The sequence below is a fragment of the Octopus bimaculoides genome, chromosome 19 (genome assembly GCF_046866305.1).
Source record: "Octopus bimaculoides isolate indiv1 chromosome 19, ASM4686630v1, whole genome shotgun sequence".
Lineage (NCBI taxonomy): Eukaryota > Metazoa > Mollusca > Cephalopoda > Octopoda > Octopodidae > Octopus > Octopus bimaculoides.
In genome coordinates, this window is record NC_142946.1 from 45,524,067 (window position 1) to 45,546,566 (window position 22,500).

The 22,500-nt window shown below is 35.6% G+C and overlaps 1 protein-coding gene across 1 annotated transcript in view; it reads right to left on the bottom strand.

The window, feature by feature from the left end:
• LOC106881077 (intraflagellar transport protein 80 homolog) overlaps positions 1 to 22,500 on the bottom strand; it is a 297,928-nt gene that overhangs the window by 86,161 nt on the left and 189,267 nt on the right. Inside the window, exons 16-17 of the mRNA XM_089337528.1 lie at positions 20,419 to 20,508; positions 2,178 to 2,350 (exon numbers count right to left, since the gene is read on the bottom strand). Of these exons, the coding sequence (XP_089193654.1) occupies positions 2,178 to 2,350; positions 20,419 to 20,508 (263 nt within the window). The remainder of the gene's footprint in view (positions 1 to 2,177; positions 2,351 to 20,418; positions 20,509 to 22,500) is intronic.

Consider the following 22,500-nt stretch of genomic DNA (forward strand, 5'->3'; position numbering starts at 1 on the left):
GGGGGTGTTTTTTTCTGCGGGTCTTTTTTTTTTTATTTCATTTTATTTATTTATTTTTTTTTTTTTCTAATTCTTCTAATTTGTTTAAACTCTGATTGATAGCAAGCGCCAATGCCGTCCATTTAGCAACAGAAAAAGATCTGACGAAAATCCTGTTTTTATTTCAATAGCTTAATTAATTAGACTGATACATGAAGAGAGGCAGGGGGGAAGAGGAGGAGGAGGAGGAGGAGGCAGAGGAGACGTTTCCGTTAGTATCAGTTAGTTGTACCATTTCCAAAATGATATCCAGAGTGGTAGAGCGAATGTGGGGGAGGGGAGGAAGAGAGAATCCGTGGGAGGTGGGGGAGAAGAGGAAGGAATCGTGGTCAGTGTGTGTGCGTGTGGTGGTGGTGGGGGGGTAGGATGCAGGATGCAGAAGTGTGTGGGAGGGTCGAAGATTGGAGGGAGGGCAGAAAGCAAAAAAAAACAAAAAAAAAAGGAATCGGAAGGTTATTTTGTCGCTAATATGAAAAGGAAACGAGTTGAAGAACACAATGGTGGCGCTGCTGCCAATGGCCATGGCACCGTAGGTGACGCCGAGGGGTGATGGGTGGGGAGGGAGGTTATTTAGCGGTCGGGAATTTATAAGGTCAGTGAGGTCAACAGCTATATATCATTGGGGAAACGCTCTCTCATTGCCGTCCGGGTTACAAGAAAAGAGCAGCAGTCCAGACCTCTGATATCTGTGACAGCCATAGGCTGGAAAACTAGTTTACATCGTCATTATTTATTACCAGAGAGTTACCCAGGGTGCCATTGGACGCTAATGAGGTACGTAATATTTATGAGTGAAATTATTACCGACCCTTAACTCTCTCTCTCTCTCACCCCACCCCACTTCATTATACATTTATACACATACAGGCACGACCATATCTGCTTGTGCATTTTTCTCGTTAGCATTCTTTTCTTTCCTCACCTTTAACATATCTACTTCAATTTTTAATTTATTTAGTTTTTTTCTTTTTTTTCCGGAATCAACTAAGAAGTCCCTACATGGTCACTCAAAATGCTAGAAATGCCAGCCAAATATCCCTTCACCTGTTAACATTCTGATGACTTAGTCAAATGTAATACTTTTCTTTTTTTTTTTCTATCCACGTTATTTTGAATTAATCATGCATTGTCTAATAACTTCGAAATTTCAATTATGTGACATTTAGGACAACATTGTAGGGCAGGTGTGAGAGGCTGGATCTGGCCTGTTTAACCCTTTAGCATTTAAAGCGGCCATATCTGGTTGAAATATTTTACCGGTTTTATGTTTAAGCTGGCCAGATCTGGCCTCTCACACCTACCCTACAATGTCATTCTAAAAATAAGGAATTGGATAAAGCACCTCTAAGTGTAAGTGCATGGTGAATTAGAAAAAATTTTGTGATGGTCGTGGTTGGAAGGTGTTTGATTGATCATTGATCTGCTTAGTCAGATTTAACTTAGGGTGAGATAGTAACAAGAAACATGCCAACATACACACTAATATACTGACACATAAACACATGCACACATATACACATGCACTTACACTAACACATACTCATACAAACATACACACAAACACACACACATACACAATCTCACACCCATATTCACACATACACACACTTACACACACATACATACACATTCACACATACACAAATACGCACACATTCATACATACACACTCACACACACATTCATACATACACACTCACACACACACATGCATAAACACAATCACACACAAACTTATACACAATCTCACACCCACATTCACACATACACACACACAAACACACGCACAAACGCAAACACACACTCACACAAACAAACACTCACACAAGCACACACTTATACACAAGCACACACTTATACACAATCTCACACCCACATTCACACATACACACACAAACACAAACGCAAACACATAAACACGCACACACAAACAAACACACACTCACACACATAAGAACACACACACTTATACACAATCTCACACCCACATTCACGCATACGCACACACACCAAAACAGTTGCAACATCAATGGCCACTTGATGCTACAGTATGAATGCAGCCGGCTTCAAGTGAGAAGTTTTAAATGTTATAAAATAAAAGCAATTTGAATAAATTGTTGTTTGTTCTTTGTTCTTACCGTTCCCAATTGAACATCTTTACATTAAGAATAACGGCGCGGAAAATAAGGCCAGCCTGCAATAAAATAGCTTCTGCATCTTGGATGTTGCCACAGAATAGCGCCATTTCCGCTTTGCGAGCTTCTTTAATTGGTATGTCTTTGATTCGGGCAATATATTGAATTTTGTCAGCCTGTAACAAGAAAATGTTTTGCCGTGAAAAGTATAATTATAACAGAATCCATGTCTTTTAGTGGCAGAGTACAAAAATCTTTAATAGCATACTATATAAAATAGGAAAGGGAGAGAGCGAGAGAGGGAGAGGAGATAGAGAGAGATAGAAAGAGAAAAGCAGAGAGAGAGAGACATTTTAAGCCCTTTCATTGGAGACACTTGCTGAAATCAAAATGACACATAACTATTTTATTACCAATTTAGCAAATAACATTTTCTTAATACCGAACATCTAAATGACATTTTCATTCAAATTAGCCAAACTACAGCCTTTCTTTAATAGCACCACTCGTAAAGGAAACCAATTCATTTTGAACATGATTGTTTACTTAAATTGTTCACTGGAAAGTGGTTTGGTGTGGGCGGCGGCAGTTCTGAGTGCACAATTGAATTAATTAATATAGGTGTTTATTTCCATTAAATTCTTGACCAGATAAGAAAATGGTAGGAGTTTTGAGGTGCCGAAAGAGGTTTATGTGAGAAACAGTGCAATTAACAGTGAATAAAGCACAAATTTGTCAATCTTGGAAACTATAGGTTGAAAACAAAAAACACAAGAATCCTCAAAGCCTCCAAGATGAAAAAAAAATGTTCTAAGATACTGTAAGTTCTTTCAGTTGACCCTCCTTACAAATATTCCATTCCCTGAAAGCTTTAGACCTCATTAACCCCAGAATCCTGAAACCACCAACAGGTGGGGTTGTGTGATAAGAAGCTTGCATCCCAGCCACATGGTTCCAGGTTCGGTCCCACTGAGTGGCACCTTGGGCCAGTGTCTTCTACAATAGATTCAGGCTGACCTGAGACTTCTGAGCGTATTTGGCAGACATAGAAAACTGAAAGAAGCCCATCACGTTTGTGTGTCTGTATGTATGTGTGTGTATGCATCTTTGTGTCTGTGTTTTTTTCCCAACCACCACATGACAACCGGTGTTTGTGTGTTTACGTCCCTATAACTTAGTGGTTCTGCAAAAGAGACTGATAGAATAAGTAACAGGCTTAAAAAAAAAATGTTCCAGGGTTGATTCATTCAACAAACAATTCTTCAACACAGTGCCCCAGCATGGCCACAGTGTAATGACTGTGTGTGTGTGCGTCTGTCCCCCACCACCATTTACAAACATTCATCATCACAAGCACAGCCACACCTACATGATTGGGCGTGCAACCAGGGATGCCAGGTGAAAGAAAGGAGACAGATCCAATATTTTGAGAGGGTCACCTCTACCACCTTCACTCCCACCATTACTACCATCACCCCACCACTGCCATCGTCATCATCAACATCACCACCACGTAATCAACTTGTGGGTAGAAATCATTATATAGTCAACAAACATATAATGACCCACACTAATGAGGGAGCCTCTACATGACTGTTCAACCTGCAAGAAATAGCAATCAAATTTCCCTGACATCATGTACCCAACTGTTGTTTTAAGCAAGTAAAGTTATGGGGATGTAAGCACACCAGCATCAGTTGTCAAGCAATGTTGCGGGGACAAACACAGACACACAAAATCCAAAATTGGTCAGGAATTCATTTCAGCATTAGACAGGCACTTCCCTAAATCTAGCAAATATCACAAAATCATCAATAGACATAGTGTGAAATTAGCATATGTGACATCATGCAATCTAGAATACTACATACATAAATTAAATAATATAAAACTTAATAAGATAAAATTAGAGGGGGCTAAGAAAAAAATGCAGATCAAAAAAGAATTTTTTTACATGAGGGAATGGTTGAGATTATGAATGATAAAAGCTCCTCCATAACAGGAACAGGTCCAAACAGTACCATACCTGAGGAAAATAAGAACACTGTTGCAGTGGGGAAAAGTAATGTAGGCACTAAGGATAACTCCTCTTACAGAACCAGAAAAGACAATGTATGTAACTGCAGAGGGGAAAATAAATGCAAATTTAATAACTGCATGGTAAAAAACGTAGTTTACAAATGTGAAGTGAATGCAGGTGCACTAAAATATATTTATATCAGGAGAACTGGAGACACCATGAAAAACTGAGTAACCATCTTATGTCATTTTCCAACCAAAACAAAAGGTATCGCATATCAGTGTCTAACATTGTCTGGAAGCTCAAATGGAAAAGAGTGGACCATACAACCAACTGGTTATAATAAAAATACACTAGACCATACAACAGAACATTACAAGTGTGTAACTTATGCGTGGAGGAAACTCTAGAGATCATCACATCCAAGGAACACATAATTAATAACCATTCTGAAGTAATTGTGTCATGCAAACGTAAGATGAAAGCATCCTTCATAGAATTCAAACAGAACATTACAAAACAGAGAAACACTAACCAGTATTAGCATCTAACTGAACAAGAGAAGAACCTATAAATGAAGTGAACAAAAAAAAAACATTATTTTCCTATGTCAAGTCACTGTACCACCTGAAGTAATTAAAAGGACCCTTTAAGAGAACATCATTTGTCAATTCAACACCAAAACAAAGTTTGCTTCCTGGCCCTTTAACATCTGAATTCATTAAGGCTGTGCTTGCTGTGACTAAGGTCAGACCAATTAACTATACTACCCATCCCAACATGTGCACACACGCAAATATCAAAACAAGTCTAGCCAGGCCACACACTGCTGCAATAAGTGTGTGAATCTGACGAGAGGGGGGGGGAGAATATGGTGAATAAAATCATAATTAACTGATCCTCCTGTATTTTCGTTTACCCCGCCAAAGCCAGGAACACAAACAATTAACAGAACTGAAAAAAATAAATAAATAAAATAAAATAAAATAAAACAAAACAAAACCCATAACAGACAACAATAGTAATTTGTATCTATTATAACAGAGTAGCCACTAAGATCAAGACCTGATGTAATGGTGTCATTAAAAGATACCAAAACTACTAAACAAAGGTAAAGACTGCATATGGAAATATAAAATATTCATAAGGTGATGAAGAAAGCCAGAAAGGAAATTATGGGCTCTGTTTAAATAGGGCTAAGTAGATTACACTGCAGAGAATCTTGACATTTCTCTCATATAATGAGAGAAGATTAAAGACAGCTATGTTCTCTCTAAGACGATTCTTATTTGAATCTGCTAATGGCATCGGTAAAGTTGTATTATATTTAATGCCGGGGTTACAGGAGATCTATCACCATGGTATTATTTCATTATATGACAGCGAAAATTAATAAATAGAGAAAATTAATAGAAGCAGATGGATGGAAACCTAAAGTATCACATCAAAAATACCAGAAAAGAAACAGAAAAAAATAAAATTTAAAAAAAACCCCAAAAAACAATGAAAACCATAAAAAACAAAAACAAGAATTTGTGAAAATTTTAGATTTAAAATTCAACTAAATTGCACACAGTGTGATGGAAATGGTTTTTAAAATTTTCTTTTAAATATTTTTGTATTTTTAAAATGTTTATGTAATTATATAACATATAATCAAATTTAACATGATAAACAACATCCAAGATGATGACAATTTAAGTTTTTTTTTTCTTTCTTCTTCTTCGTCTTCCGACATATGAGAATTCTTTCTTTTGTGTCTCCAAATACATTGGGAAAAATCTACAGATATTAAACTCTTAATTAAACCAGATCGCATTTATACCAAAATAGAATTTTGAAAAATCACGGAAAAGAAAAGAAAAAGAAACCACAAAAAAAAAAACAACAACAACACACACACACACATAACCCAATATCACTTTGTTGAACTTTTTTGTTTTAGTTTCGTTTTTTTTTTTTGGTTTTGTTTTTTGCTAAACATTTGGATCAATTGAAATTTTATAAACTAAAAATAAAAACAACAAAAAACAGTAACAAACAAGACGTGAACTCTGGAGATGGAATGGATAAAGAGGTTTTCAAGAGGAAGATGTTGTCTTTTCAAGTGGATTCCCTGGAAAAACCTCTTTTTGTTTTTGTTTTTATTCTATCCTTTTATTTTTTTTTTTTTTTTTTTTTCGTTTTCTTGTGTTTGTAACCAAAATGGAACAAACAATAAACAACAAATAACAACCGTGACAGGCAGGTAGAGATTTCTTTCTGTAACAATGGAAAGACCAAAAAACAGTAAGTCAGCAACCACAGCTATCACCACTGCCATACTGTGGCACTCACCAACACAACTACTACTACTACTACCACTACTATTATCATTGCTACTACCTACCACTACCAACACCGTTGCCACTACCACCACCACCACTACTACAACCATCACCATCACTACAACCACAAACACCATAACTACAGCCACCACCACTGCAACTACCACCATCACAACAACCACCACCACCACTTCTACCATCACCAATACCATTGCTACCACCAGCAACAACACTACTAATATTCCTACTACTACCACCATCACTACTACTACTACTTCCACCATCACTAGCATCACCACCACTACTACCACCACAACTATCACTACTACAACAACACCCCGCTCCACAACCATCACGGCCATAATTACTACCACAACTACTTCTAATATCAACACTACTCCTACCACCACCACCATCATTACCACCACCGCCACTACAATAAACAATAAATTTCTACCTATGAATATTGCTTTACTAGTTAAACGCCAGCCTGTCGCACCACCACCACCACTACCAACCACAACCACCACCCAACACTGAAATACAACAGCATAAACAACAATCTGAAGCATATTTTACACATGCACATGTGTCTGTGCAACTTGATCAAACGTTAGCCTGCTTCAAAGGCATTTTGAAGTACCACATGTTATAATAAAAACTGGATTTTGGTTCCTAATTTTATTTTCAGTTTTTTTTGTGTGTTTTTAATCTCGTTTTAATGACATTCTCTCTTAGCGATATCTTCAGTGAAGTACACTCGACAATTTCTCCAAGTTTTATCGAATACGTTTCAGATTTTAAACTTTTGTGTTTGGCATCGAAAAGTTTAAATGTATATACACTAGAGATTCCTTTGTAAATAATTTTTACCGATTTCTTACTGAAACCACTGAGGAATTCGTTTAACTGACACTTCACATAATCACATAATCTTGTAGCTTTGTGGCTGGCGAAAGAAGCCAGTATTCTCAAGAAGTATAATCGTTAACAACAAAGACAATTCAAAGTAACAAAACCAAACATAAAAAAAAAATACATACATACAAACGGACAAAGATAACGAGAGACGAGTGACGGCATTTAGACTATGGTGAAGTGCTAAGGAAGATAAAATATTTCAGCATTTATAAAGCAATATATGAAAAAGAGATATAAGTTTTTAATCATGGAGGCCAAAAACGAAAGTTTCAACAAGAAGTTTGTACCAGTTATTAACTGGGACCAAATTTTTATTGACGCCAAAAGAATAGAAACAGATAACGACAATCAATATTGGTTGAGTTTGATTTCTAAATAAACATCAAGGGAAATAACATACTAATCCACCCTTTCATACATTCATATATACATACATACATATATATATATATATATATATATATATAATGTATACACACACACACACACACACACACACACACATACAGAGGCTGCGATGAGTAAATTGTCACCATTTTATATTTTTAATTTCACACACACCCATTGTTTTTTTTTTTATTTTGTCAACTACATAGTATCGTAGGGTCAACTGGGCACAGTCGGTGAGGAAAACAGTACTATGATGCAATTCACTCAGCCAAAAATTTGGAAAGAACATGCTGTACTGCTTGGCATTCATGCCTGAAGTCCCAGGATGGACATTTCAGAGAGTGTGGGTGTCGATCTGAAGACAGTGCAATCTGAGAGTGATAAAAATCAAACATCCAGTCAACATGATGGTGTTTGTGGTGATCACTAATGATGGCGACGTTATTCCCCTGTTCATCTTCCCACATGGCCTCGGACTCAACATGGAAGCCTACATCAGGTGCCTGGAGGAGGTAATGTTGCCGTGGGTCAAGACAGTGGCTGCTGTAAGATCCTCTGTCTGGCAACAAGAATCTGTACCATACCACACAACAAACCAACACCAGACATCAATCATAGCAGGAAGGACAAACACACGTGCACACACACACACACACACACACACACACACACACACACACACAATGGGCTTCCACTTAGTTTCTGTCTACCAAATTCATTCACAAGCATTTGTCAGCCCCCAAGCTTTAGTAGAAGTCGCTTGCCCAAGGTGTCATACAATGGGATTGAACCCAAAACCATGTAGTTGCAAAATGAGTTTCTGAACCACACAGCCAAGAGATTTCAAATAACATTGTCTTTTTCAATATTTGATATAATTTCCCATTAAAATCATTACTTTAGTGTGTGTGTACATGTGTATGTGTGTGTATGTGCAAGCATATGTATGTGTGTGAGACTACAGCCTCGTATATATGTGGTGCTATACTCATCCAAATTCCTCATATGAAAACCACAATGTTCTTCAAGTTTACATTTCTATCAAATTATCTCTAGGTTTGTTTTATCAAATTAGTCGAAGCCGTAAAAATGGAATAAGTCATTTTTACATATTTACTCATTCAAAACTGCCCAGACTGGACAAAACCTATCAACAAGTATCATTTAATTTCATGCTGTCGCTACTGAAATGTTATATCAAAGCAATTAATTACATTAAATGTAGATTTTATTCACAGACCGATCTGTGTAACTGCGACACAAGAATTTTCTAAATAAACATCTGTAACTTTTAACCAATATTTCACTCAATTTTTCTCAGCATTTTGTTTTTTCCTTTTTCCAGTGAATCAAGTTAGGATACTTAGAAATAAGAAGCAGTCTCACAGATGGAAACTTTATTGATGTCTAACAGTTAAGTCAGACTGTAATACAAGGAGGAGATAATCATAGAGAGAGATTAGATCAGAGTATTATCTGCAATGTCTTAGACAAAAAAAACAAAAAACAGCTAGCAAGAAAACAGAGAGCCACGGTGTATGTATAGAGAGGCCAGGGCTTGCGTTAATATAATGTGAATCTAACATGGTTTATGTGGTAGTAAATGACACAATAAGCTGCTGTTGAAGGAATTTTAGTTTGATATTCTTTAAAAACCAAACTCAATCATTCAAAAGGATTACTGAAGTTGAATAATCTGCCAAGAACTTTTTCATGTTTGGTAATTGATTCTGTAGAAGTCCGAAAGTTGAATCTGTTGCAGAACAGCTTGTAGATATCATAGTGAATGGTGTACTTTGTAGTTCCAGGTTTTATTGATCCTTCGGCTAAAAGATTCTGTGCATTAACCTAACGACAGTACTACACACAATACAACTCATGGAGCAGGTAGGACTTTGAAAAAAAGATAACAAACACACAGTAGCTATGAGGTTTCTTCTACACATCGTTATCGTTAGACATAGAATCATTACTACTAAGACTTCCATTATTTTCAACCATTTCTTTCTTTCAGATTTTTTTTTTTTGCAATCTTTGAGTCAGGAGAGAAAGCAGTGCCCTTGATCGTTTTACAAGTCCTCCAAGACTGGTGGGAGAGAGACAGAAGGAAGAAGAAAGTATATTCAAACTGAAGACCAGGCCTGAATGCTTGCAACACAGTTGGTTCCATTAAAGGTACCTAACATGCAAAGTAACAGTTAAGATTAAGTGTACCACGTAATAGGGCCATAACTGGATTTGAACTCAGAACACACAGCACTGGAAGAAATATCAGAAGACATCAGGTCTGATATTCTTACAATTCCACCAATTAGGTGGACTGAGGTTGTTTTCTTTTTGCTTTTTTCTTGTTTGTTTGTTTATCAATTCACCCCTCATCCCAAACAATTAAAGCCAGTTAACCTCAGCAGAATTTGAACTCAAAACACAAAGAGTTAAAACAAAAATACCAAGGGGTAATCTATCCAACGGCCTACAGACTATCAATTTGCTGCCAGGAGGGTTCAACGAAATGGTTCAAACTCCTCATACATAAAATTTTTCATTGTTTTGTTTTTTACATTCTAGCACACTGACTGGCTCCTGAGCCAGTGGCACATAAAAAGAACCATCTGAACGTGGCAAGTGCCAGTACCCACTGACTGGGTTTCGTGCCAGTAGCTCATAAAAAGCACTATCCAAACGTGATCAATGCCAGAAGTGCCAGACTGGCACCTGTGCCAGTGGCACATAAAAAGCACTCACTACACTCTCAGAGTGGTTGGCATTAGGAAGGACATCCAGCTGTAGAAACATTGCCAGATCAGATTGGAGCTTGGTGCAACCGCTGGCTCTCCAGACCTCTGTCAAACTGTTCAACCCATGCCAGCATGGAAAACGGATGTTAAACGATGATGATGATGATGACGACGATAACAATGAGGACAACGACGACGATGATGATTATACTTCTTATTAATTTTCTTTTTATTTTCAATTTCTGTTTATAGCGCTCCAAGGTTTAAACTAGGATTAAATGAAGGCCCAAAGGAGGATTAAAAGAGATTACTGCACGGATTGTGGCAGAAGCAAATCCAAAGATTCAGTCTTTGGTGACACAACATTGACGATAATTAAATAGATAAATATTAATTTCACAAACAGCCTGCTCATGAAATTAACGTGCAAGTGGCTGAGCACTCCACAGACACGTGTACCCTTAACGTAGTTCTCGGGGATATTCAGCATGACACAGAGTGTGACAAGGCTGGCCCCTTTTGAATTAAAGGTACAACTCGTTTTTACCAGTTAAATGAACTGGAGCAATATAAAATGAAGTGTCGTGCTCAAGGATACAATGCGTCACCAGAAATTGAACTGAAATTGAACTCGCGACCTTGTGATCATGAGCTGAATACAGAGTACTCTAGACGATGATAAACCCTTTACGGCTGAGTCGACAGGAGCAATGTGAAATGAAGGGTCTTTGCTCAAGAACACAATGCACAGCCGGTGTGGGTGCAACATCTTAACCACTAGGCCACACGCTTATACAGAGCTTACGACGTGTTATACACTCCCTGACTTCTACAACACCCGAAAATATATCTGTATAAGTCATAAAATAAAATCCTAAACTATGTGAAAATTTTAAATTCTTAAAAAAAAATGCAGGCACAGGAAAGAAGCATTAGATATGATGACCGTAGCTTTTAATGTTACAATTGTGCAAGATTAAGGTCAGTCAGGCAATGAAAGTATGAAATATCTGTGTTTTCTAGTGTATTCTGGCTAAACTTTTCCATGTGTCTATGAAAATTATAAGAGCACTCACTAAAACAACATTTAGTCGAGAATATTTCCTAGAAACAACAAATCTTCAGCCTCACCAAAATAAATAAAAAGATGGCACAGGGTCAAGTTGTTTAAGTTATTTCTTATTCACACTTTTTCAAGTTGACGTCACTGTTTTATGACAATGGAGTAAAGAAAAACAAATCTCAACTCAGCATTGAAGCAATTATAAATAATAAACAGAAATAAGATTAATGTGGCTGTGTGGTAACTATCTTGCTTACGAACCACATGGTTCCAGGTTCAGTCCCACTGCATGGCACCTTGGGCGAGTGTCTTCTACTATAGCCTCGGGCTGACCAAAGCCTTGTGAGTGGATTTGGTAGACGGAAACTGAAAGAAGCCAGTCGTCTATATGTATATAAATGTATGTGTGTGCATATGCCCCTGTCAAAACCTCACTAGCACTGTACCACAATTTGAAACCATTATTAGAGAATATAGAATATATATAATATGTGTATTTGTGGCTGAAGATTTTGCTATGTCATCTTCATTGTCATCATCATCACCATCATCACCATCATCATCACCATTGTTATTTAACGTTCACATTTCCATGCTTGCCTGGGTCAGGCAGAATTTGTTGGAGCTGTTTTTCTATGGTTCAGATGCGCTTCCTGTCACCAACCCTCAACTGTATCCAAGTAAGGTAATATTTCCCCACCAACACCCCCCACCCCATGGCCGGATGTATTTCCATGGAAGTTTGGAAACGAAGGATACCTCTTATATGACAGTGACACTCGTTTACAACTACCACACAGTGTGAATGGTTAGGCGTGATCCGCAGGTCAGGTCTTTCGTTCAAGAAATACTGTGTCTACATCTGAGGACCATACACCACACCAACAAACAGTGGTTAATTGCATGGACTACAGCAGCGTGACATAACTGAGCAGGCCTGGGCAACCTTCTGTGAGGAGCAGGTCATATGACACATGATGCACCACCAGGCAAGGTCACATGACTAGAACAAAATTTCAAGGTAATTTTCTGTTAGGTAACTTTTCTGGTTAGAGACTAATTGACTATAGCTGTCGAGTTGCCCATGACAGGTAGGGACAATTAGCCTCTAACCAGCCTCATGATTTGCAGGAATTAACAGCCAAATCTCCATCATAGCTGCAATTCTGAACGCGAGATGATACAGGCTGTAAAACATGATATAACGGGTGTTATTCTATAAAGTAAACAGAAATAAAACTATTGATGATGTAATTAAAGATCAAGCAAGATAGAATATCAACAAAAATATATATATTTCAGATAAAAAGAAACAGAATTCAAAAGAAACTATAAGTGGTTTGTGTTGGCAGAGAACAGGAAAAAAAGACTTGAAAATATGAATAAAATTATGCACCAAGAAGATGTCAATTCTAATATTTCTATCTATCTATCTATCTATCTACCTACCTACCTACCTATCTATCTATCCATCTGTCTAGTTACCTACCTACATATTTATCTACCTACCTACCTACCTACCTATCTATCTGTTTGTTTATCAGTTATCTCTGGTATGGCTGCTATTCAAAAACAGATGAAAACGCTTCATCAGCATTTTCCATTCAGTTGTCCATGTAGGTGCAAAGATGCATGACCAAGTCCTTCAAGTGTTGCTCTCTTGATTATAACATTATGCTTTCGATCCCTGGCCCATGTGATGACTTGTGCTCCTTGAGCAAAACCCTTCATTTCATGTAAAAGAGAAACCCTGTGACTAACCAGCGTTCCGTCCACGGGGATCTTTGTGATAACAGTCACTTATGTGCGATAGAAACTAATTAACTGGCCCTTTGGGTCTTAGGACTCCACACAGCTCTTACTTATCTGTGACAGATTTTCTAGGGCAGTGTTTTATGGGCTTCAGACCCTTTCTGGTGACAGTTCTTTCAGCTGTCTTTTAAAGATGTAGAGACTGAACCTGTGAACCACGCGGCTGAGAAGCAAGCTTCTTACCTCCGAGCCACAGACATACATCCATTACTGGGACTGGGCAAGCGGACGGGACACGGACAAATTTGAACTCGCAGCCTTTCTGTAGCTGATCTGACTAAACAATTGATGCAATTTCTATTTGCAGTTGATTAAAATAATACTCGATCTGAAATTAATCATATGGGATGAATGGCTTTTAACAATGGCCACCTCCCTCCTCCTCCTCCAACCCCCACCCCACTCCAGAGTAAATAAATAAAATATAATGCAAAATAAATATAGAAGAAAGAAAAAAAAAGAACACAGAAAGTAGTCATGTAAAATACATTAATTCTACTTGAAATATATCAAAAATAATCCTTGAATGTAATTTCAGTTGAATATACATACATACATACATATATATATATTATATATATATATATATATATAACATATATATATATATATATATATATATATATAACATATATATATCTATATATATACCATATATATATCTATATATATACCATATATATATCTATATATATAACATATATTTATATATATATAACATATACATATATCTATATATAAATAAATATAAATATATATACATTCATATATACATATATGTGTGTGTGCGTGTGTGTGTGTGTGTATATATATATATATACATATATATATATATTATATATACATATATATATATATATATTATATATACATATATATATATATATTATATATACATATATATATATATATATATATTATATATATATATATATTACATATATATATATATATATATATACATATATATATATATATATTATATATATATATATATTATATATATATTAGGTATATATTTTATATACATATACACACATATACGTATGTGTGTATGTATGAAATGATGTAATGGTATAACGGCGCTTTTGTTTTTCTGGGTCTTTCATAATGATTAATTGTGTAACATGACAAAATCACTCAAATCACACACACATACACACACACACACACACACACACACACACACACACACACACACACATATATATAAACATACCTACACACACATGCATACATACATACATACAAGGGAAAAGAAATTAAGGGCATGGAAAATATATTGGAGATAAGAATAGGAAAACAAAAGTAAAGAGAGGAGGAGGAGGAGGAGGAGGAGGAGGGGGGGAGGATGGAAAATAATGGCAGAAAGTCATTTGTTTAGTGAGTGTATAACAATGAATTGACTGTACAATATTTTAATCACATTAAAAGAGCAGAGAAAAATGTCCAGCATCTTTTAGCTGAGAACAGTGATTTCCTGACGAGAAATTAGAGAGGAAATGTAATTGAACATGTCTCATTTAGAGGAGATGAAGAAAAATATGACAGAGACAAATTACCACATTAAACAGAGAATATTGGAGAGCCTGGTGGGTGCCTGTGTGTGTTGTGTGTGTGTGTTTGTGTGCATGCGTGTGTGTTTGTGTGTGTTGTGTGCATGTGTGTATTGTTTAAACTGAATAATAATAATAATAATAATAATAATAATAATAATAATGATGATAAAGGTTTGGAAATACTATGGGAAAATGAAATGATTTTACATTCTGAAGAATTACGTCTGGGTCCGGTGCCATGCATTGCTGAGTCTCGTACACCCTGCTACTAGAATAAACTTTGGTTTGAAATTCCTCTGGTCAACAGATTGAAGCACCAAACTATTAAATACCAATGTTGTGTTGAAATCGAATGCTAAACCATTCCAAGTAGACAACTCTTTGACTGAGCTAAATAAGATTACCACTGCCAGACAGAGAAACCAGACAATAAGGGGTTTGGAAAAACAGTTACAAATGGAATCATTTGACATTATGAAGTAAATGTCTGGCATTATACATTGCTGGAATTAACTTTGGTTTTGAAATTCCTCTGGTCAACAGATTGATATATCAATGCCAATGTTGCTTTGAAAGTGAATGCTACATACATACATACAAAAGTACCCTGTTGTTGATGTTGAAATTCCAATGAAGGAGCATTGGATCTAGGTTAGAAACTGCTTATCTCTATATCGGCAAGAATCTTGAAATTAAACGGGATAATGGCACACACACACACACACACACACACACATACACACATGAGCAGATGCTGAAAAGTTCCTGGCTTTGGGTAAAAGAAAACACAGGAGGATCAGTTAATTATGATTTTATTCAACATATTCCCCTCACAGATTCACACACTTATTGCAGAGGTCGTTCAGTTTTTCTAAGCCCTGTAAAAGAACTTGGAAGATTGGGCCTCCAACCAGGCCTTTCACAATACCTTAAAAACCAGGAACTTTTCAGCATACCCTTGTATGTCTACTATGTAAATGAGAGTACATGCGTGTACGCAAGAGTGTACGTCACAGAAATACTCTGAAATGGTGCATCCTGGAGAAAAACAGGCTTCATTTTCAAAATCTGCATCCCAAAAAGAAGGCTTTTCTTTTTGGTTTTTAGTCATCGAAAAATGTAATTTGCTATGAGAAATAACTCATCTCCCAGATCGCCAACAATGAAGGTTTTTAGAAGGTACCATCTTAAACTCATGATTACCTGAGTGTGTGTGTGTGTGTGTGTGTGTGTGTGTGTGTGTGTGAATGATGTCTTGTATAGTTATACAAGACCTCTTTTAGGTCTTTTTAGTTGCTGTCACAGGCTTTGAAATTTTCAAATTAAGTGAAATTATTCAAATTTTGTATATTGACGTGGATTTTCATGCTGAATCCAATTTTGTTATTTATTTGTTAAACAAAAAAAACTAATTATAGAAAGATATTAAAGTTTGATATAATTTTTATCTAATCAGAAAACAGGATTTGGAAGCTGGCATTTTCTGCATGATAGCTATCTATCGCAAAAAAAGAAAGTAAAAACATCCGAAAAATGAATTTTTATGAAACAAAATGAAAACAAAACATTCTCATGATGAAAGATATAAAAGAAGTTCTGAAGTTTTGGTAAGTTTTAATGTGAAACATTCAAGTAAATACTTTAAAAAGGAAAAAAAAAATTCACAATGAAATTTTTTTGAGAAAAATTGCACAAATCCTTTCTGATCAAGAGGCCTATCCATTGGAGAAGACGTGGTCTGACATGGAATAAATAAAATTCAAATAAAGGTATTCTATTATGAAAATTGCCCGGCAACAACAGGCCACTCAGCTAGTGTTTTATATGAGTTTTGAAACAGAAGGAATTCATGAGGGAGAGAGACAGAGAGCAATAGAGGGAGATAGACAGAGAGCAATAGAGGGAGATAGACAGAGAGCAATAGAGAGAGCGACAGAGAGCAATAGGGACATAGACAGAGAGCAATAGAGGGAGATAGACAGAGAATAATACAGGGAGACAGACAGAGAGTATTAGAGGGAGAGATAGACAGAGAGCAATAGAGAGGGATAGACAGAGAGTAAGAGAGAGAGATAGACAGAGAGTAAGAGAGAGAGAGAGATAGACAGAGAGCAATAGTAGAGAGAGATAGACAGAGAGTAAGGGAGAGAGATAGACAGAGAGTAAGGGAGAGAGATAGACAGAGAGTAAGAGAGAGAGATAGACGGAGAGCAACAGAGTAAAACAGAGAGAGAGAGCAACAGAGGGAGAGAGAGAAAGGGAGATAGACAAGGAGAGGAAAAATGAAGGCTCAATTTAAATGTGTCTGCAGAATTTAATCTTTCTTTAGTTGGAAGCAGGAACTCCAGCAATCCTCAGAGGAACTGTGTGTTATTAAAAGTTTACTATATAGAATTAGTTAACATCATACTTGTAGCAACAGAGAAAGAAGGAAATGAGATATGGTCGTCTAATATAGAATTTATATACTGCCTTTAGCACTTAACAGCACAATAACACGTTTCTTTTTTTAAATTGCAATTTCCCAAACTAACGCAGCTATATGTGTACACATATATGTATACACACACACGTGCGCGCGTGTGTGTGTGTGTGTGTGTTTATTTGTGTAATGTTAATGTATATATGCATGGTTGTATGTGCACATACATATGCATATAGAAAGAGAAAGGCAATCAGAGGTGAATGTATGTATGTATGTATGTATGTATGTATGTATGTATGTATGCATGTATGTATGTATGTTCATGTGTCTTGATATTAGAGAGTATATGTTTACATGTTAAAGCACATGACATGCATACATTGATGCAGAGGTAGCTGTGTTATACATGCATGTAGTTAGACATATTTACATTATATATGTACAGGTATATATATATATATATTTATATATATATACATATATATATATATATGCATCCATACATACACCTACACACACAGATATATATATATATATATATGTGCATACATACACCCCCACACACCTACACAGACATATAGATACATACATACATACATACCTCACACACACCTACACATAGATATATATACATACATGTATATATATGTATGCATATATATATATACATGTATATATATATGCATACATACGTACACCCACATACACCCACACACAGATATACACACTTATTTTTGACAGATACATATACACACTCACACATACATACACTTGTGTGTGTATATATGTATATATATGCATATATATATATATGCATGCAGAGATGTAAGTAACCCATGTGAACATGATAAAACAAATGTATGCTGATATTATTCATGGCAGTGGTAATGGTGATGAAGATGACGATGATGATGGTGATGATGATGACGATGGTGATGATATATGCATTCATATACATATGTATGTCGTATATAAGTTGTTTTTTTTTCTCATGTCTTTTATTTATGTTGGTAGGTAATGCAATATACACTTGCATAAAATGATTTTTATGTGGTTTTAAATTCTCCCAACCCAATTTTGATTTTTTTTTTTTTGTTTTTCATTTCGTTAATTTATTTATTTATTCATTTTTCGTTTTTTTTTTATATTCTATTCATTTTTGCATTTTCATTTAATTACAACTGCCTGAAATATAACAAGAAAATATAAGAGAATTTACACACACACACACACATATACACACATATCATACATACATGTGCGTATATATATATATATATATATATATATATATATATATATACATACACATATATATATACATGTGCGTATTAATGCACATACATACAGGCACATATATATATATAGATATAGATATACAAATACATATATATATATATATATATATATATATATATACACACACACACACACACACACAAATATATATGGGTATGGAACAGAGGAAAGGATATAAATTTAATTTAGTGACAAGATAAATCTAAATGTAAAAAAGAAACACAAGACGACAAAACAACAACAGCAACGACAACAACAACGAATATGAAATCTAAGAATACTTCCAGCATTAATTACAAGAAAATTGAAACTAACATCATTTAATAGCCGTTTACTAAGACAAACAGGCTGTGCTAACTTTTCTAATATTCTTTTTATTTCCACCCCTTTTCCATGAAATAGGATTGCTGTTAGGTTACCTGAAAAGCAAATTGTCAATCACAGAAGATTGAGTAAACTGAGTTTTAAATCTTCTTCTTTCAAGTTCTTGCTAAGGAATGGTATAAGGATTCACAAGACAGGATGTCGACTTCTGGAGGAAAATCATAGCAGACAAACTTTGCAGGAGACGGCGGGGGGAAGGAAAAAATGTTTAATCAACTGATTTTGTGGCCATAAACATATTGTAGATGCAAGTGTGGGCATGTGGAAAGAAGATCGCTTCTTGACGACTCCATCCCAGGTTCAGTCATAATGTGTGGCATCTTGAGCAAGCGCTTTATACTAAAGCCCCAGGCCAAGAAAAGCCTTGTGAGTGGAGTTAGTAGAGAGAAACTGAAAGACCATCTAATATATGCATATATATATATATATATATATATATATATATAAGGTTGAGGAGGGTATTGGATTTAACCAAACCCCGGAGGATACAGGTAATACCGAGTAAGTGCTGTATACCGATTAGTTTTCCCCAGTCGTTGTATGAACAGGATTGGGTATTATAAGTCGTGTATTAGCGTGAGTATATGTAAATATATAAATCCATAAAATTCTTCAACCTTACCTCTGCTCTCTTTATCCTTTTGTTTTTATATATTTACATATATATGTGTGTGTGTGTGTGTGTGTGTGTGTGTGTGTGTGTGTGTGTTGGATGAATGTCTGTGTGTGAAACTGTTTATCCAGAAACATTCTTTTTTCCTCTCTCCATTTTCTTTCCTCTCTCTATCGAAAAAGAAGTTTGCCAAGGGTATAAGCATACCATATATAGTAAGAGGAGGGATATGATGTCCAGATAGATACCGAATTTCCCAAGGCAAAATGCCAAAGTTGGTTCTTTCAGATGGTGCATTTTATGATAAACTTCCTTTAACTCTCATCCAAACTTACAGTTTATTTCTTGGCAACTTAGAGTGAAAAGTATAATACTGTACTTTATTCTCTCTCTCTCTCTCTCTCTGTTCATATTGCTTTCATATCTTGGAAGGAGGTTAGCAAGTTTGAGAGAAGGGTAAGTTGAGTACATCAGCCCCAGTACTCAACTGGTCCTTATTGTACCAATCCCCAAAAGGATAAAAAGCAAAGTCGACCACAGCAGCATTTGAACTGTGAATATAATGAAGGATGAAACGCTGCTAAGCGTTGTGTCTGATGTTCTAATGATTCTGCCAGCTCATCCCCTGATCGTGTTAGTATCACATCAGAACCGACTGAAAAAGTCTCAAGACGTTGAAAAGAAAATGGTTACCTTTTTCAAAGCAGCATACGCAACTTCTGCTGTTGGCAGCTCCTTTGCATATGCAGCCATTCCAGCTAAACAAGCCCATATTTTATCTTCCTGGAAATATATAAGAAGACAACAAACAATGGTGGAATGAAATATGAATGTACTTCAGCTTCTTTTTACAGAACAATATCCAGTTTATTTTATGTTTTATTATTTCTTATATCTTCAATTTGTTTTTTCTTTTTTGTTTTTTGTTTTTTTTTGCATTCTTTGAAACATACAATATGGTTGAGATAACAACAATGCATCTTATAAAATACAACCTAACACACACACACACACACACACACATTGCTGTATAACAGATATAATGATTTATAACCTGAAGAACCCTAAATCACTCGTACAATACTTGCACATTATTATTATTATTACTATCATACGATTCTAGAGTAACTGGTTGGATTGCTCTGTATGAGTTCATAGCTTTCAGAAATAATAACACAATGACAACAGTCACCATCACTGCCACCACCACCACCACCACCACCACCACCACCACCACCGCAACCACCACCATTACAATCACAGCAACATGCACAACATAAAATGCCTCAAAGAAAAGCAAAGTGACCATAGAGTGCAACCTGCCAATTCCTACAGAGAGGAAGATTGTGGTAAATCACCCACAGAATATAGTCAAACCCCCCGCCGAGAATGGAAATGCATCGGTTCCAATGGACAGTAATATATCTTTCTACAAGACATATGGAAACTAGTCCAAATCTATAGAACTGGAAAGTGACAAGAAAGATACAGGGACTGAAAAAGCAGGCAAATCCCCTAATAATAGTAATAATAACCATTTCTAAGGCGGCGAGCTGGCAAAAATGTTAGCACACTGGGAAAAATGCTTAGCAGTATTTCATCGATCTTTATGTTCTGAGTTCAAATTTCCCCCAGACACCTGATGAAGGCTGGAGAGTATATCAGCCAAAACGTGTTAACAACAAACAAGATGAGGACAAATATCCGTTAAATGTAAATAATGTACACACACAAAGCCTGAAATTGGGGTGGTGGAGAAGTGAAGTGCTAATTGGTTCAAATTGTTTATGATTGTGATTGATGACGGATGCAACAGGTGTTGCTGTTGTCATCACTTCTCATATCGACAACTTGTCCGCCTGCTCGCTTCGTGCCTCCACAGATGTGTAAAACAAGAGACCCCTTATATGAAAATGAATAGTTAAGGGCAAGGGTTAGGAACAGGGAGGGCGTCCAGCTGTACAACAAAGACACAGAAATGTATTTGCTTGCCTGGAAAAAATTTTTTTTTAAATATCAAAATAAAAATCGACGTAAAACAACAAACGAATAACAAAATGGCTATTCCTTCTTCGATGAATAACTGTCTGAAGAACTGAGAACACATCCAGTTATAGGGAATAAATGAATGAATAAATAAATGAATAAATATATAAATGAGAGTGAACAATAAACACAAATGATGATTGTGCGTTAACCGAAAACAAATAAAGAAATGAAAATAAAATCAATTGATGATGATCAAGTTCAACTTTTGGAGGAATTTAGGTCAGTAGTAACTTTCAGAAAATGTGTGACAACAACAACGACAACAACAACAAAAGAAGAGTAGATCAAGAAACACCCAGCAATAAAATGTAACAGACCATAAATCTATTATGTTTATTAAATATCATTCTCCTCCTCCTCCTCCTCCTCATCATCATGATTATTCCCATTACTGTTGTTGTTATTAGTAGTAGTAGTAGTAGTAGTAGTAGTAGTAGTAGTATTGTTGTTGGAAATAAAAGAAATTATTTATCATTCTAGTCATCAGCATCATCATAGCTATCATTCTTATTATTATTATTATTATTATTATTACCATTATTCATCATCATCTTCATTGTTATTATAATTATTATCATTATTATTATTATTATTATTATTATCTTTATTATCATCATTATTATTATTATTATTATCATCATTATTATTATTATTATTATCATCATTATTATTATTATTAATATTATTATTATTATTATTATTATCATCATCTTTATTATTATAAAT